Genomic DNA, 17,356 nt, shown 5'->3' with positions numbered 1-17,356 from the left:
GAACGGAAGCTGGGCCGCCCCTCCCCCACCTGCTTCCGGCCGCGGCTCACTTCTCCCGCCTCCGCCTCCGCCGCGGCTCGTGGTCGTCCCGCCATGGCACTGTTGCGGGGGCTGCCCCGGGAGCTGGCCGAGGCCGTGGCCGGGGGCCGGGTCCTGGTGGTGGGGGCGGGCGGCATCGGCTGCGAGCTCCTCAAAAACCTCGTGCTCACTGGCTTCTCCCACATCGACCTGGTGAGGGCGCGCGGGCTGAATGGCGGGCCGTGGAGCCGGGGCCGGGGGGCTTGGGGCCCGGAGGTTGGGACCGGAGCTGAGAGAACGGGGCCAGACCCAGAGGCCCCAGGGTCTTGGCTGTCCACGGTGAGGGAGCTCTTCCACAGCGACGGGGCGGGCCTTGCCTCACGCCGGGCCCGCTCCGCACGTTGAGGCCGAGGGCCCGGGTCTTCCGGGCGTCCTGCGGCGGCCCCCTCCGTCCCCACCAATTTGTGGCGGCTCTGGAGTGTGGAGGAACCCTCGTGCTTTCGCTTCAGAGGAGTACCCCAGTTTGAACGGGAGGCAGGAGATGGTTGTTTCGAGTCCCTTGGGGATGTTGCGAGTATTCAATTCAAAGTCCCTCTTAACTCAATATCCAGAGCAGAGTATGGTGCGGTAATAACAATCAGGACCTACTGAGCGCTTGTCCCGAGCCCGATTGTGTCCTGAGCCTTTTACTCGCCTTAATGTATTTAATCTTTACTGCTGTCATAGGCTTTGTAAACGCTGTTTTCATCCCATTTTATTTTTAACAAGAGAAAAAGTGAGATGCAGTGACGTTTGGTAACTTACTTTGGGTCGCCAGGCAACTGGTAGGACTTCTTTGCGGCTTACGCTCCTCTCTTCTGGGTACAATCTGCGTGACAGTCATTTTTATCACCATAGATTATTTCGTTAAAGGTATTGGTTGGGATTTTAACTTTTGCATTGGTGTGCAGTGGTGGGAATCTACTGCAATTTTGAGTCAGGTTATTTCTGTTATGTAAACTTAAGAGGTTTGGAGTTGTAACCTACAATTTGGTTGTGAGTTTATAGCGTTTTAAGGTGTAGTGAAAACATGGAATTAGAGATGACCGACTGAACTAATAAATGAGTGACTGGAGGGAAAAGCATTTATGCATTTTCCTTTGGTTTTTATAGGGTTTGTCTTTCCATTCAGTTCTGTATCACAAATCTCAAATATGAATGTGGCATAGCTGATAATTACTGATACTCCTTTAAAAGGTTCATTTTGTAATAGACAATGAGTTGGGGCACCTGAGAAATAAATGTTGATCTTTTTTAATTTGGTTTGATTTTCGTAGTAATTTAGAAAGCACGAATAAAAACTGTGATTATATGTACTGGTAATTTCCACAAATTATAGCCAAAACCATGGATATTATACAGAACATTTGATTACCCTTCATATAAATTTATTGAAATGGAATGAAAGTGGTTTTAGTTATAATTATTTCTTCTTCCCTTGTATTTAACGTTTAAACAGCAATTAAGTAAGACTTAAAACGTGAGACACTTAACCTTGTGTAGAAGGTTCCCTCCACAAGCCTCAGGTAATAACTGTAAATAAAATTGTGGATGGGTAAGGACTTTTGAATTAAAGAACGTGGTAAAAATTCAATAAATGTTTGTAAAGTATCATTTAAGAAAAAGAACAAGGAACAGTTAATTATATTGGATTTGAAAGAGGAGTTGATGAGATTAATAGAGAAGTGATGGAAATTGAAAGGAAAAAAAGAAAAATTTTTTTAATGCATTTTCAACATAATTCTGTACCATCTAAGGAATTTCCATATTTGCCAGGATGATTGAACAAGTATACGAAGAAAAGGATCAGTTGTTTTGCTGGAGGGAGAACTTTATCTTTGAAATTAAACCTTGTTGTTTTTTTTATATGTATTAAATTACTTTATCAATTTTACACTTTGGTATTAAGAGCCTTTTTTCCACTAATGTAGCAAATACCAAAAGTTTTGAGTTATGGATGCAGAGAATAGTGATATTTATTGCTCAAACATACCAGGAAATTGGTGATTTATCTGGTTTATGTATTTGTAGATTGATCTGGATACTATTGATGTCAGCAACCTCAACAGGCAGTTTTTGTTTCAAAAGAAACATGTTGGAAGATCAAAGGCCCAGGTAATTGTATTTCTCATATCGTTTCTATTTATCTGTTCATTATTATTTCTGCCCTTGAGGGATCTTCTATTTATAGCATTAGATTAACTTGGGGTTTCTAGTAGGAGGGAGAATATGGGGGAAGCCGTCTCTTTTTCTGCTGAGGGATTAGGAAGAATAGAAAGATCTGTCTAGTAAAGGACTGAAGGCTGTGCTCTCCTTTTTTTGTATGCAGAGAAGATAAGTGCTTTTCCTGACGGTGGAAATGGTTTCCCCTTCTTGCTTAAATATCGGAGTGTTTACTTAGAGTGAGCCTTGTGTTCTGCATTCCCCAGAGGTTGGCTCCTGTATTTTGAGCAGGTGAAGCTACAACTTAGGCCATTGTTCCCTTTAGAAGAAGACAGCGTGCCCTGAGGTTCTTGAATGTTTAGTTCCTTGAGTGTTCCATCTTTATTAAAAGTTTTGAAATACTTTTTGCCTTTGCTTTTCTCTCAGCCTTTTGGGTGAACTTTCACTCTTCCCCTTTTCATTTTTCACATTTTCTCTAGGAGTTCTTTTCTAAATCTCTAAATCAGATCTTCCTTTCATTACAACCTCTGCTTTTTCTGTGTATCATTTATCATACTTTGTAGTTTCATTTATCTAGGTGGTTATTTGATATATGTCAGTTTTATTCACCGAGTGCCTTATACAAATTCTGATATATGGAAGATAGTAAATAATCGTTGAATGGATGAATGATACTTGGTTAAAGCATTTGATACTTTTGCTGAAGCTGGCCATTCATGTACAAGTGTGTATGAGAGAAGGCAGCTGTCCTGTTAGTTTATAAATAGGTGTATATAGCTTAATCTTGTGGAAGTTTTCCTGTTATATTTTTGTATTTTATTTTTAATATAAATACTATGTAAGGTGAAGTAGCAGTTGTCTTCCATAAATAGATTTTGTATATAATTAGAATTGTTATAGTAATTTAGTAATTAGTAATTTAGTGTTGTTTGTTTTTCCAGGTTGCCAAAGAGAGTGTACTGCAGTTTTACCCGAAAGCTAATATCATAGCCTACCATGACAGCATCATGAAGTATGCTCTGATTATTATGCCGCAAAATTGCATTTGCTGTGAATTTTTAATTAAACCTTCAAAAGTATATTTTTATTAGCTAAATATATGAACTCAAAGTCATTCTGCTTTCTAAAAAAATGTTTTTCTAGAATAATGAAAATGCAGTAGGTTATGCCCACATAAGTTAAGTGTCATTCTTTTAGCAGTATATTTGTATATACATATATATATATATTCATACACACACACATAATGGTTTGAATGATTTAGATAAGAGGTGAGATACTTTAATACTTTCAATAAATCATAAATAAGGTATGAAAACTTAAAAGGAACTTATATTCCTGTTTTAAGTAGATAATTCTTTGAAAAATCATTACATGTGATGATTCAGACTTTTCTAAATATATTACTCATTCTGGTCAACTTCAGCTACAGCTTTTCTCAGTTTAAAAGGTTCCTTCCCCAAATAATTTGTTTATTAGGGCTGTGAGTTCTATAATATAACATTGGGGATTGTGATGGGGCAGTAATTCTGATGGTACATAAGTATTCTCTGATCTCAGTAGAGATAAATATATAATTTTGGAGGTGTTGGGGCAAAGGAACCCTGTGTCTAAAATATCCTTTATCTGTAGTTGTCCAGCTAACAAGTATAAATGGCATTAAAAACAATGAGTTCTTGTTTGAAGCCTGGAATTAAAGAAAGTCTTATGCTTTCTCAGGGAAATTTTGTCTCCAGGTTCCTTTTAATTCTCTGGATGTTTGCTCTACAAGCTTGCTGATAGCCCTACAACCTTTTTACCCTGTGTTGCTTTCCCAGTGCTGCTAAAAGCAGGGACCCTAGGGGCCTGAACCCTGCTGATCCTGACCATGTGAGGTGAAGCCACAGGCCAGGCAGATCCTGGGAATGTATTCTTTGTATGTTCCCAGGCACTTGCTGCCCCAAGAAGGCCTGGTGGGACTCGTAAGTCATGCCAGTTTGAGTTTTCTGCTCAGTGCCCAAGGTAACTGGCCAAAAAGGATGTGTAGTTATTCACAGGGATTAAGGGGAAATAATTTCTTTTAAATCTGTTGATGGTATTTGGGAATAGTCAGACCTATATATATGGTAGAGACCCGTAATACCAATTATTTTTGCACTGTTATTAGTTTAATATGCTTTTTTAGTACCCTGTTTTATTCTGTAAAGCTCATGTATAAGGCCAGTTGTTTTGGTGACTTTTTTTTGTTATTGTTTTACTTTGTAGCCCTGACTATAATGTGGAATTTTTTCGACAATTTATATTGGTTATGAATGCTTTAGATAACAGAGGTGAGATTATTTTAATAATTTTAAGTACTTCGTTTCTTCCATAACAAGGTTGTTTATTCAATTAGTGTTAATTAAAATATTTCGTTACAAGTTATCTTAAAAGAGCTAAAGGGAAGTAAGATCAGGTTTAAAGATTGCCATTTGATTGTAATTTTAACTGGAACTACTGTGAAATAGGGGAAGCTAAAATCATTAGGATGACTGCATATGTTGTGTGCATGTTTGTTTATTTCACATTATCCCAGCACTTAAACACAGTGACTTCCTTTGTTTATGTGGAGATCTAAGAAATAATCAGGGCCCAGATTTCACCTAAGGCCAATTAAATTAGACTCTATAAGTGGAACCTAATGACCATATTTTTTTCATAGTTCCCCAGATAATCTAAAGGGCAGTTAGGGCTAAAAACCACTGTTTTGAGAGTAAGGCAACAGGATGCCAAAGTTAGCATGAAAGTCATGGCCCTTGAATTAGTTTTGGTATATTTGGCGCTGTGAGATAGCAGACTGGATCCTGTTGCATGTACACATTTTAGACCATTTAAACTTGTACAAGTTGGTGATGTTTCATATATCAAATACTGTACAGCCAGTTATTGTTAACAGATCTGTGTGTCTGAAATGTGGCATGAAAATACTTAGCCCTTTTCTGTAATTACTTCCACATGTAACAGTACATCTATCAAGTGAGTTTGTAACAATTTCAGGTCAGAAATATCAAAAGAGATACAAAGTAGCATAAGAAAGAGGCAGGATAACTCTTTTAACCAGACTCATCTTTTTTCTCCAATCTTGTTTTCTTCCCCCCGCCCCCAATCTTAAACTGCCTTAATAGTTCCAAGTTGATATTCCATATTCTCCATTCACTTCTATGTATTTTCTGATAATTTTAGTAGAATAAGAGCAAGTTAAGGGCTTGGAAAACATTGAAACAATGTTCCAGCCAAGTTGGGGGTTTTTTTGTTTTTTGTTTTTTTTTTTTCATTTATTTTTATTAGTTGGAGGCTAATTACTTTACAATATTGTAGTGGTTTTTGCCATACATTGACATGAATCAGCCATGGATTTACATGTGTTCCCCATCCCGATCCCCCCTCCCTAGCCAAGTTTAATAGAAGGTAGCCAGAGCAATAGAAGAGGAAGATGGCACTTTGGAATTAAAGAGTAGTATATAGGGGTGCTTCTCATGTAGTAGATTTGTAATACGAATTTATGTTAGAAATTTTACTGTTGCATGTCTCTTAAATCTATAGTAGTTGTATTATGCTGGTCATAGCTGTTAAGAGAATTGTACTTGAAATAACAATAGGAAATGGTTTGGGTCAATTTCATTCTGATTACAGGTAACTACATAATTTTTTTTTCCCCAGTGAACTCCTGTTAACTAGTATTTTTCTTCCAGCTGCCCGCAACCATGTTAATAGAATGTGTCTAGCAGCTGATGTCCCTCTTATTGAGAGTGGAACTGCTGGTTATCTTGGGCAAGTAACCACTATCAAAAAGGTAAAGAACATCTTTTTGTTTGTTTTTGTTTCCCACATATTTATTTGGGACCTTAAGGAGGGAAGAAGTAAACGTTGGCTATGTATGACATGGGTTTGTCAGCCTCCAGAATGTAAGGATTCTTTTTGTGCTCCTCTAAAACTTAGGATGCTATGAAGATATGAAAGAGAGTACAGGCAAAGATCTTATGTATTAAAATCCTTGCATGTATTAAAATGTAGCTTATGTATTAAAATCCTTAGGTTGGCAAGCATAATAAGAGATTACATGACATGTATGCTAAACCAGCTTCTAGAAAGTTAGTTTTGGCTAAAGTCCAGATTTATAGTCTGGAGTACTTTGAAAAAAATTTTTAGTCTCTTTGTAAAGTATTTCAAGTATTTAGATAAAACTAAAGAGTAAGAACAAGTACCTGTATGTTCATAACTTAGTTTTCTATAATCTTAGTATTGTTATTCATTTTCTGCTCAAATCTTTTTTTCTCTTAATTCTTTTAAGAAATTAAATACATTGGAAGAATCATTTGCAGGTTTTGAAACTAAAAGGAATTATATACTCTACTTGAAATTTGATATTTTTGTCTGATCTTTGGCAGTTTATCCATACCAAAAATTGTGGCTCTGCTTCAGTTGTTTTTAGTGTTTAGTATTACTCTTTGGGAGCTTAATTCATATCATTCTACAAAGATTTGTAAATATTAATTTATGAGGGATGACTGCTTGCTATAATATGGCTGGCCCCAAGAAAGCATGCTGGAAGGACACCAGAAATGGCATTATGGAGAAAACCCTGGATCTGCTGCAATTTTTATTAAAACAGTATTTGCAGGTTTGGGGTCTTTAACCTTTATTAGAAAGACATTGCCCATTACCATGGTCCACTACTGAGACGCTAGTATGTGTTAAGACTGAGAGAGAGAATTGCCAGAATGAAGAATATTCATTTGAAGTTTTGAAAAATTATCAGAGGTGTTGTAGACTTCATTCAGAGATTCCTTCCGGTGTACATTTAAACATAACCCTTTAGCAGTGAAGTGAAGAGTATTTGGTTTAGCAATACCTAAGGTTTTTTCCATGTATCTGGTTAGCTCTTGAAATTAAATGCTTTAAATTCACTTAATCTTTAGGAGCTTATAAGGTAAAGCTATAAATAATATTTAAATAATAGAGTTTCACAACTTTGGAAGATCATTGGTTGGAAAGCTGTTATTTGTCTTTCTAGTAGTTTTCTCTGTTCACTGTGATCAAGGTAAGCTTGTGTGTTCTCTTCACTGGGCCAGGAGTCAAGAGTCCTGGCTTAGCCTTTGCTGTAAGGATTTGGGGAGTCACTAATATTTTAAAATTTTCTTGATAGTTGCAATGTAAATGAAAGAATGAATTACAATATTGAGAAACCATTGTCATGTGTTAAATGTTTTTCTCACATCTTTACTTTGCAGGGTGTGACCGAGTGTTACGAATGTCATCCCAAACCAACCCAGAGAACTTTTCCTGGCTGTACAATTCGTAACACACCTTCAGAACCTATTCATTGCATTGTCTGGGCGAAATATTTGTTCAAGTAAGAGTATATATCTATTTCTGGGCATATTTTTAGTACTGGTGATGGACAGTGGGATTATTTTTATTTATTTAAATACCGTGGAGAAATTGTACTTAACGATGATGGAGCTTACTCTGACTGGAAATAGGCATGTAACTAAATGAGTATAAATCTTTGTATTTGGAAACACTAAAACATACTTAGAAGTAACTCATTGGTTAAATAAAAAATAATGGAAGTTGAAAATAGTTTGTAATAATACTGAAAATACATGTGGAACTTGTAGGACACATTGAATGTGGTAGTTGAAAGAAGTTACAGGCTTACACACATGAAGAGTGGTGAACATTAATCAGCAAAGGATCCAACTTACATTGGAAAAAGAACAACATAAAATCAGAAAAATTAGAAGGATGTAATTGAGATAAAAGTGAAAAATAAATTGGCAAGTTCGATCATGAAAAGGAAAGAGGGAGACTTTTCTGGTGGTCCAGTGATTGAGAGTCCACCTCCCAGTGCAGGGGGTACACATCGGACCCCTGGTCCAGAAGCACTCCACGTGCCACGGAGTAGCCTGGTGCCTGTGCACCACAGCAAGAGAAGCCGCCACATCACAACCAAAGGGGGTGCCAGCGCAGCAGTGAAGACCCAGCGCAGCCAGAAATAAGTTTTAGCAAATCTAAATGGTATAAAACAAAAAGTATGCCAAGTTGTATTTATTCCAGGAATGCAAGCATGGTTTAACACTGGAAAGATCTATAAATGCCATTTACTTCATTAAGAAAGAGAAACTATAATCCTCATAGATACAGGAAGAATGGTAAAATTTAGCAAACACCTTTTCATCTTCTTGGTAACTAAGAAGAGAACTTTATCAAGTTGATATCTTCTAGAAATCTGCAGCAAACAGTTTTATGTTTTGATTAAGGTGTAATATATTCACTCAGGTATTCACTCTAATATAGGAGAAAAATCTTTGTAATATATTCACGCATATAATGGTATAATGACAGAATTTCACGAGAAATACACTTGCAGCTTTTATTTATTTAGAAAACTTTTTTTCTTTTTAATAGACTTTACTTTTTAGAACAGTTTCAAATTGTTTTCAAATTTAGAAAACAATTGAGAAGGTAGCAAGTTCCCACACTCAGTTTCCTCTGTTGTCAACATCTTATCATACTAGTGTATGATACATACATAGCAGTGGATCAATATTGATACATTGTTTATTAACTGAAGTCCAAAGATTATTTAAATCTCCTTAGTTTTTACCCAGTGTTTCTTTTCTATTCCAGGATACCACATAATTACTTAGCATATCTTTAGGTCCCCGTTAAGGGGGCTGTGACAGTTTTTCAGACTTTCCTTGTTTTTGAGGACCTTGTTAGTTTTGAAGAGTACTAGTCAAGTATTTTGTAGGATGCCCCACTGTTGGAATTTGTGTGATGTTTTTCTTATGATATTAGTGGGGTTATAGGTTATTGGGAGGAAGACCTCAGAGGTAAAGTGTTGTTTTCCTCATATCATATGAGGGGTACATGTTATCAGCATACTTTATGACTATTAATGTAGGCCTTGATCACTTAATGTAGTGTTTGTTATCCATGTAGATTCATTGATATTCAATGTATTTTATAGTTTGGGTTATAATCTAATGGATTTTTCCTCCCTGATAGCTCAGTTGGTAAAGAAACCACCTGCAATGTAGGAGACCCTGGGTCAATTTCCTGGGTTGGGAAGATCCGCTGGAGAAGGGAAACACTACCCACTTCAGTATTCTGGACTGGAGAATTCCATGAACTGTATAGTCCCTGGGGTGGCAAAGAGTCGGATGTGACTAAGCGACTTTCACTCTAATCCAATATACTATTGAATTTTGTTGCTCAGATTGTTCCATCTTTGGCCATTGGGAGCTCTTCAGTTGGCCTTGTGCTCTTTGATATGTAGCCATCAAAGTGTGATGGAGTTTTTTTTTTTTTTTTTTTTTTTTTTAGTAATTCCTTACTTTCTGGTACTATAAGATGCTTCAGGTTCATCTTGTGTATTTCCTGCTTCAGCCCTAGAATTAGACATTTTTTCAAGGAACCCTGGTTCCTTTTATTGAGGAGTGATGTTAGAAGTCAGGATACAAGTGCTTAGGCATACATGCGGGGTGCCATTTGTTTTAGGCCTTCTTAGCTGACAGAACAAAATACACATTTATTCTAGTTTGTGTATATAAAATATTAATGATTCAGTACAATTCTGATTAAAATTTTATCAGGGATTTTATTGGAACTTATTCATCTGATTATAAAATTTACATGGAAGACTAAGACCTAAGTGGAACCAATGTGGAAAAAATTCTAATCTCTACTTAAAACAATATGTGTAATTTAATAATGTATAGAAATTAAGTCAAAGTGGATTAATTATTCAGATGTGAAAGAAAAAATTTTAAATTGTTCTAATATAGGAGAAAATCTTTATCTTTTGGGTTAAAGAACAATTTCCCAAGATATAAAAGTGGTAATTATAAAAAAGGATTGATATATTCAAATTCATTTAGTATTTCATCATGAAGAGAGGTTCAATGATGTATACACAATTAAGCTATTACATGGGATGAACTAACTGCAACATAAGGAACTAAAATTGTGGTCTGGAATATATTCCTGTATTAAGGGAAGGACAACCTGACAAATACTACTAATAGACACTTTTTTTTACTTAAAGGGAAATCTAGGCAATAAGCAAATAAAGATAATGTTCAACTGTATGATTAACTTGCAAAATCAAGAATAAAGCCACGGTAACATACTATTGATATTTTATACTTGCTAGTTTGGCAAAATGTTTGGAGAGGAAATTAATTGGTAGGAACTCATGCATGCTTTTTGGGAGTGTATTTTGGGGTACAACCAGTGTTGGAAACAGATGGCCATTTTCTTGTAAAATGTATCAGGATCTTTGGGATTTTAATGTAAGTCCTGTGCTTAATGACAGGTTGAAAAGTTATTAAACAGTTTGTAGGATAGCTTGATTGATAAGAGGGAGTTTCAGCTTAATACTTTCCCATTATTTCATATGACTCTTAAGTGGTTAAGATACATACTACTATGGTGAAATGTCTTACTGCTGAGTTTCCTGCACCTTCAGCAGTGCCTCACACATAATGGGTGTGTCACTGTTTGTTTAGTAGCTCGTTGCAGGTATACTTCACAGCTATTGTTCTGGAAGTGAAATATTGTCTGTGTTGGAATGTAAAGCCACTCACCTGTCTCTTGATCAACAATTTTAACAGGAATTTGCAGAAGCTAGCTGACACAAATGAATCTGGGTCTACTAATATTTTGCCTTCTCTGTGTTGTGCTTCAAATGAGAATGCAAGCTGTTTTAAACAGATTGCTTAAATATATTGAGGTTTCTGGAGTATAATTTATCAATTATTTAATTTTTATCCCTCCTGAAGATTTGAGGAAGCTTGGAAAAGGTAACATTTGTTCAGAGTATTTTGGTGTACATAAATGTTTACTATTCTTAAATTATAGCCAGTTGTTTGGAGAAGAAGATGCTGATCAAGAAGTATCTCCTGACAGAGCTGACCCTGAAGCTTCCTGTGAGTAAACTAGTTAGGATATATTTTTTTATTGATGACCACTATCTTTATTTTGCTAATTTAATATTGGTAGCTCAAGGCAGGGGGAGGGGGAGATAATTGCTGTTATATGCTAGATAATGTATTATGTTCTTGTTTCATCTTTAAATGATGTTTTAAAAAATGAGTCGTACCATTCTACTTATGAAGAAACACGCTGAAGAGAAATCTCACAAATCTAGTAAATAGAATTGGGCAGGAGTTGTTTCCAGGTCTATACTTGGACTACTCTGTGTGTGGCCTTCAGAAACTGAAGTAGAAAAAAATGGTGATGATCATTCTTCTTGGTTGAATTCAGAATGTGTCACTTGCTGGTGGCTTCCATGAGTGACCCCACCCCTCAAAGGTGGATGAGAGATTCATTCTACACGAACTACAGTTGAAAATAAACCAGTGTTTGTTTTGTAGGGGAACCAATGGAAGCCGAAGCCAGAGCCAGAGCATCTAGTGAAGATGGTGACATTAAACGTATTTCCACCAAGGAATGGGCTAAATCAACTGGATATGATCCAGTTAAACTTTTTACCAAGGTTAGGATTACCTTTTTTATAACTGGATCGATTTTTATTACTTTTGCTTTAAGCTAGTGTGTGATTTAATTGGGCTTACCAGGTGGCACAGTGGTAAAGAATCCGCCTGCCAATGCAGTAGACATGGGTTTGATCTCTAAACTGGATTCCCTGGAGAAGGAAATGGTAACCCACTGCTGTATTATTGACTGAGAAATCCCATGGACAGAGGAGCCTGGTGGGCTGCAGTCCATGGGGTTGCAGAGAGTTGAACACCACTGACCACACACAGAGAACACAGCATTGTCTTAGTGAATTCATTGTGATGTAGTTGGGATAAACAGGTTTGAAATTTTAACATGAATACTAAATCAGTGTGGCATCTTTATAGAAGATAAATACAGAGGCTTATTTATGCACTCTTAGTTGTCTTTCCATCCCTCACTTTCACTGATTTTCTTTATATTACTCACCTTTGGTTTCTGCTGTTTCTCTTATTACATTTCTTTGCTGGTTTTGATTATGCTTAAAATCAAATGTGCTTAACTCTGATATGGATAGTGACAGTATTTTCTAAACCAGTGTCCATATACCTAGTTCCATTCCAATTTGAGCAGTTGAATGCCAGAACAATCTGAAGTATGTCTCCAATCTGTTGTTCAACAGGTAACTTTAAGCATTTGCTGTGTGCCACACACTTTAAGTACAGAAGCAGAAAATAGGGTCCTAGCTCTCTGTAGGGGAGAGAACTCAGAGTCTAGAAGGGAAGTCAAATATTGAACAAGGAGTTTTGAGTTCAGGGTGTTACGAGATTAAGTTCAAATGTATTGGAACCCTGTAATAATAAGTAGACTTAACTGTCCTTGTTATTAAACATTATTATTAGACTGGAATGAGGGTTCAGAAGAGGCTGTTCAGAGGAAATGACATTTCAACTCAAGATTTGAAAGAATAAGGGTGGGGATGAGAATGCAGCATGTAAAAGTCAGTCTCAGGTTGAAGAACTGAAATAATTCCCATTAAAAGGGAGAGTGGAAAGAGGACTGTAAAGGTAAGCTGAGACTCGATCTGGCAGGATTTTCTGGGTCATGATAAGGATATTTCACCAAGACAGTGGGAATCCATTGAAGGGTAGTCCGTAGGGTCAGTATAAGGTATAGGAAATACGCAGTGCACTCTTGTAGGACCTGGTGTTCCCCTGGTTCCTTGTAACCAGTATGGGACAGTGCCTTCTGGAGTAATCGGAAGTACAACCCATCTGCATTCCCGTGGGGGTGTGGGTTGTCCACTTTTTTTACAAACTGAACTTTGTATAACATGAGGAACCAAGAATACTACCTGGTTTCCTGCTGGGCAGCAGGTGAATAGTGGTGCCAGTCTATGAGGTAGGTAGGGCGGGAAACACATGTGTGCATAGGGATCAGGGGAGTGTGGAAGGTGATAGACTTTGACATTCCTCTATGGAACATGAGAGAGATGACACATGGTTCTGTGGGTAAGTAACCAATTTAGAGATTTGGTTGAGTTAGATTTATAGAAAGAGACAGAGTGAAAATAGCTCATTACACAACTCTGAGGGCCTCCTAGTATTTAATAATTGAATGGAGACAGATGTGGAGCTGGTGTTTGGAAATCCATGCTAATTCCCCATTGCCTGGCAGGCTTTACAGCCAAGCGCTAAGAGTCCTCTGTAAAATGTCTCTAGCCAAATTTGTTACCTAAATCATATAGGACCCCTCATTTCCTTCCCTTTGTGCCCATTTCAGATGTTACCAACTGTCCCTGTTCCACAAGTAGAACAGAATAACTTAACAGTACTCAGAGCTGTGTGATTTTCACACTAAATTGTACTCTCATTGTTTGTATATTTAGCTGGTTTTCCAAAGATTAAGGATGTTTGATAGATCCTCAGTTGAGTATATTTTGATAGAAATAGTTCTAACTTTTAGCCGTATCTAAATTCATATCCAGTATATACAAAAAATGGATGGAGTAAATCAACAATAGGAAATATAGCTAAGGAAAATGTAAAACTATTAAAATCATCTGAAATTCTACCACATAGAAAGTGTGATTCGTGTGATAGTCTCAATCTGTATGTGGTAATGTTTGGTTTTAGTTTTGAAATAGGAATTGTTTTTTGTGTTTGAAGTCTTTGCGGCGGGGTGGGGGGGCACATTTCAAAGGTGTTGCAGGTGGTTCTTCATTTCCGTTTGAGCACTTTTAAAATGTGTATACTTTATTGGTAAGTACCCACAAACTTGAAGATGTTGCTAACTGGTACCTCTGGGCTCACTTCTTGTGGAGGCTGTGTATTTACGTAGTCCCTTGAAGGGTGTGATTGTGATTCCAGCTGATCTGAGGAGCCAATATGGGGAAGTGGAAGTGCCTTGGGAGGAAGGGGTCAGTCAGCACAGTTCAGAGCTCCCTTACTCTGCTCTTCTCAGCATCTCTAATTTTAACCGTTTCAAGTGCAAGCGTTGTGTGTAAAATTTCTTCTTACACAATGATTTTAGGTGTGCGCCTTCCCTCCCTGCCCTCCCTTGAGAATTGTTAATCTACTGGTAAATAACATATCCTCAGATCTTTAAACCAGATTTTATAGTGTTAAGTCAGCAGGGTAATTTTGTTATATATTTTATCAGAATAGGGACGGTAGGGTTCATGGAATTTATCTTTCTTCCTTTCTGTCTTAGCTTTTTAAAGATGATATCAGGTATCTATTGACGATGGACAAACTATGGCGGAAAAGGAAACCTCCAGTTCCATTGGATTGGGCTGAAGTGCAAAGTCAAGGTGAAGGGTACATTTTTCTCTTTGAGATTCCTAAGTTGGAACTTCTCTTACCTGAAGTCTGTAAATTGCTTTGTTATTTCTTGGTATACAGTGGTGTACACCCATGGTAAGAAATTCAAACAGTTCAGAAACGTATGAAGAAGGAAAATCAACTGGAGATCTCATTACCTGGAGAAGTAATTACTACTACGTTTTAAGAATGTCTTGGTGATAACTGCACGTAGACACAGGCAGTTGCGTGGTCACTTTACGTAAATGGAATCATACTATTTATATACTCTGACTTGCTGTTTTCAGTCAGTATTTTTTAACCTAGTCCCTTATCAGTTAACATTTAATTGTTTCATATTCTCCCTGATGTAAAATGTTCCTTAAACTTTGGGACATATTTGTAGCTTTAAGGGAGGAAAAACTAATGTAGTAGTGGCTGCTTCCCTACCCCTTTCTCTCTCAACACATTGTGTCTCAACTTGTTTTACACAGCAGTGTTTAGCATATTGAAATTTAAAAGGTCCCAGGAGATTTAGGGTGTCAGTTTGAAGTGGTTTCCTGTAGTTATCTATAGTAATAAATACTTCCTTTTACAGCTCAATTCAAGTATTGCTCTGATAGCTTCCACTTACTGTGTTCTGGGCATAATGCTTATTAGCTTGTTTACATTGTATTGCTTAATTTTGCATAATATGGACCAATTTCTTGCATATGTATGCATAATTGTATCAGTGATAATTATTTTAGTGGAATTTGTTTCATATTATATAACTTTTATTGTCAGGCATTGAATGTTAAACTGAGTAGAGGAAAGATGTTAGTAAATTTTCTAATACTTTTTTTCCAGGAGAAGAAACCAGTGCATCAGATCAACCAAATGAACCTCAGTTAGGTCTGAAAGACCAGCAGGTTCTAGATGTCAAGAGCTATGCGTGTCTTTTTTCAAAGAGCATTGAGACTTTGAGAGTTCATTTAGCAGAAAAGGGGGATGGAGCTGAGCTCATATGGGACAAGGTTTGTGTTGAAAATGTGTGGCAGTTACTTGTATATCAAATGTGTGTTTTAGTTCTTGAGCTATATCAGAATCTAGTAATGTTGGGATATTGTTTTTATTCTACCAGATTTTGAGGACATTGATTTTGTTTTGATGTTTTCACCTCTAATTACTACGTTGAACTATGAATTTTCTATATGTGAATTTAAGTAATATCATAAAACCTCATTTTAGATTCTAATAATGTGTTCATGGTTTGTAACTGTTGACTAGAGAAATAATGTGACTTTACTGGAGTAAAATATTTCTCTGACTTAAGAAAATAACCTTAAGAGAGCTTCTTACGTAATAGAGATTTATTAATAGAAGTCATAATATCCTTTTGGCCACAATAGCTCGTGGGCCTTATTTGGCCTTGAAAGTAATAAAATTGCCTTTCTATTGAAGTAGTTAATAATGCTTTGAGTTCTGAGAGACTTATCAATACAGTAAGGATATGTAATTATTCTTACAAGTTAAAACAATATTTAATAGCATCTTGCAGTTAAATGTTACATTTTGAGATTTAGTGAGTTAATTTTACTTGTTTTTAATTATTCTCAATACTTTCTATGACTATAAGTGATTTATCTGCTAAAGTTTGCATGTTCAGATGTTGGTAAAGATTTGCCATTAATTTCAAAGTAAGGAGAAAAGTTTGATCAGTTTTAGAGAACTAAGATAACTTAGAGAAGGAAATGACAACCCATTCCAGTATTCTTGCCTGGAGAATCCCTTGGACAGAGGAGTAGGCAGGCTGTAGTCCATGGTGTTGCAAAGAGTTGGACACAACTGAGCACAAGATAGCTTTATATGTGCAAATTTTGAAATAGGGGTTGAATCAGACGTCTGAAATAAAGCTGGTAAATTTAGATTTTGGAGAGCCTTACAAACATTAGTCTTTAGGTTTTGTGTGCTGTATGGGATTAGTATTAAAACTTCTTTTCATTGTTACTTTTGTAACTGGTTTAGGAGGTTTTCATCTGTATACGGGGACTCAGTAACAAAACTTGAGACTGCAAATTGTTACTCTCTGTGAGTAAAATCTGTAACTAATGGATGTGATAAGCCAGTTGCCTTGGGAAGTACTTGATGGACCCTGTTTTGGGTACTCTTAAATAATCATACTTATCCTCATCACAGCCTTATAAGATGTTTATATAATTTTCCCTGTTTAACACATTAAGGAATTTGGGGTCAGGGGGATTTATTTGTTTGTGGTTCCTGAGCCAGACAGATAAGTATGTAAGAACCCACATCCTATGCTTTTTCTTTCATACTTTGGTGTTTCTGCATTATGGGCTAGGATAATTTTTCTCAATTCAAAGCATGAAACTTTGCTGAAATCTAATTAGAGTAGGATATATGCTTAGGAAGAATGGAAATTGTAAAGGGAAAACTTTCTTTGTCCTGCCACATCTGAAAAGAATCAGCCAATATAGGAGTGCAGTGTATGTGAAGGGAATATGAAGAAAGAAAGCAAAAAGAGGTAGTCTAGGTATTTCTGAGGCTTTAATGAAGTAGCTTTCTTAAAGCAGTCTGTATCTTCATCCCTGAGTTCCGTACTTGTCAGACAAGCTTATTATTGACTGTGGACCCAGGGAAGGTTTGCCACCATCAGTAAATAGAATTGGTATTCTGATCTGTGTACTCTTCATCCCCAGTGCATTTGTGTACGGAGGAGTGAATTCCTAAAACCTGTTGGCTCTTGGCAGGCCACGTTCCTGTGTCCCTGGAGCTGATAGCCCAAGCGGCCTCTTGCTCGCTTCTCCTCCAGACCAGCCTCTCCCTGGAGGCCATCTCTTGTTCTAGTT

The 17,356-nt window shown here is 36.9% G+C and overlaps 1 protein-coding gene across 3 annotated transcripts in view; it reads left to right on the top strand.

The window, feature by feature from the left end:
• The first annotated feature begins 32 nt into the window (after positions 1-32).
• The window catches only part of UBA2 (ubiquitin like modifier activating enzyme 2), a 30,678-nt gene continuing 13,354 nt past the window's right edge, over positions 33-17,356 (top strand). Inside the window, exons 1-10 of one of the 3 annotated variants that reach the window (XR_011482146.1) lie at positions 33-231; positions 2,089-2,172; positions 3,162-3,232; positions 4,465-4,529; positions 5,931-6,031; positions 7,470-7,591; positions 11,107-11,174; positions 11,622-11,743; positions 14,419-14,518; positions 15,357-15,523. Coding sequence is in view for 2 of the 3 variants with exons in the window: in XM_020897720.2 (XP_020753379.1) it covers positions 94-231; positions 2,089-2,172; positions 3,162-3,232; positions 4,465-4,529; positions 5,931-6,031; positions 7,470-7,591; positions 11,107-11,174; positions 11,622-11,743; positions 14,419-14,518; positions 15,357-15,523 (1,038 nt within the window). In the remaining variant the exon portion in view is untranslated. Of the gene's footprint in view, positions 232-2,088; positions 2,173-3,161; positions 3,233-4,464; positions 4,530-5,930; positions 6,032-7,469; positions 7,592-11,106; positions 11,175-11,621; positions 11,744-14,418; positions 14,519-15,356; positions 15,524-17,356 lie in introns of those variants that run through there. The other 2 variants (XM_020897720.2, XM_070450988.1) reach the window with 2 other exon arrangements.

The sequence above is a fragment of the Odocoileus virginianus genome, chromosome 20 (genome assembly GCF_023699985.2).
Source record: "Odocoileus virginianus isolate 20LAN1187 ecotype Illinois chromosome 20, Ovbor_1.2, whole genome shotgun sequence".
NCBI classification, from domain to species: Eukaryota; Metazoa; Chordata; class Mammalia; order Artiodactyla; family Cervidae; genus Odocoileus; species Odocoileus virginianus.
This window is presented reverse-complemented; position numbering and strand designations above follow the sequence as displayed.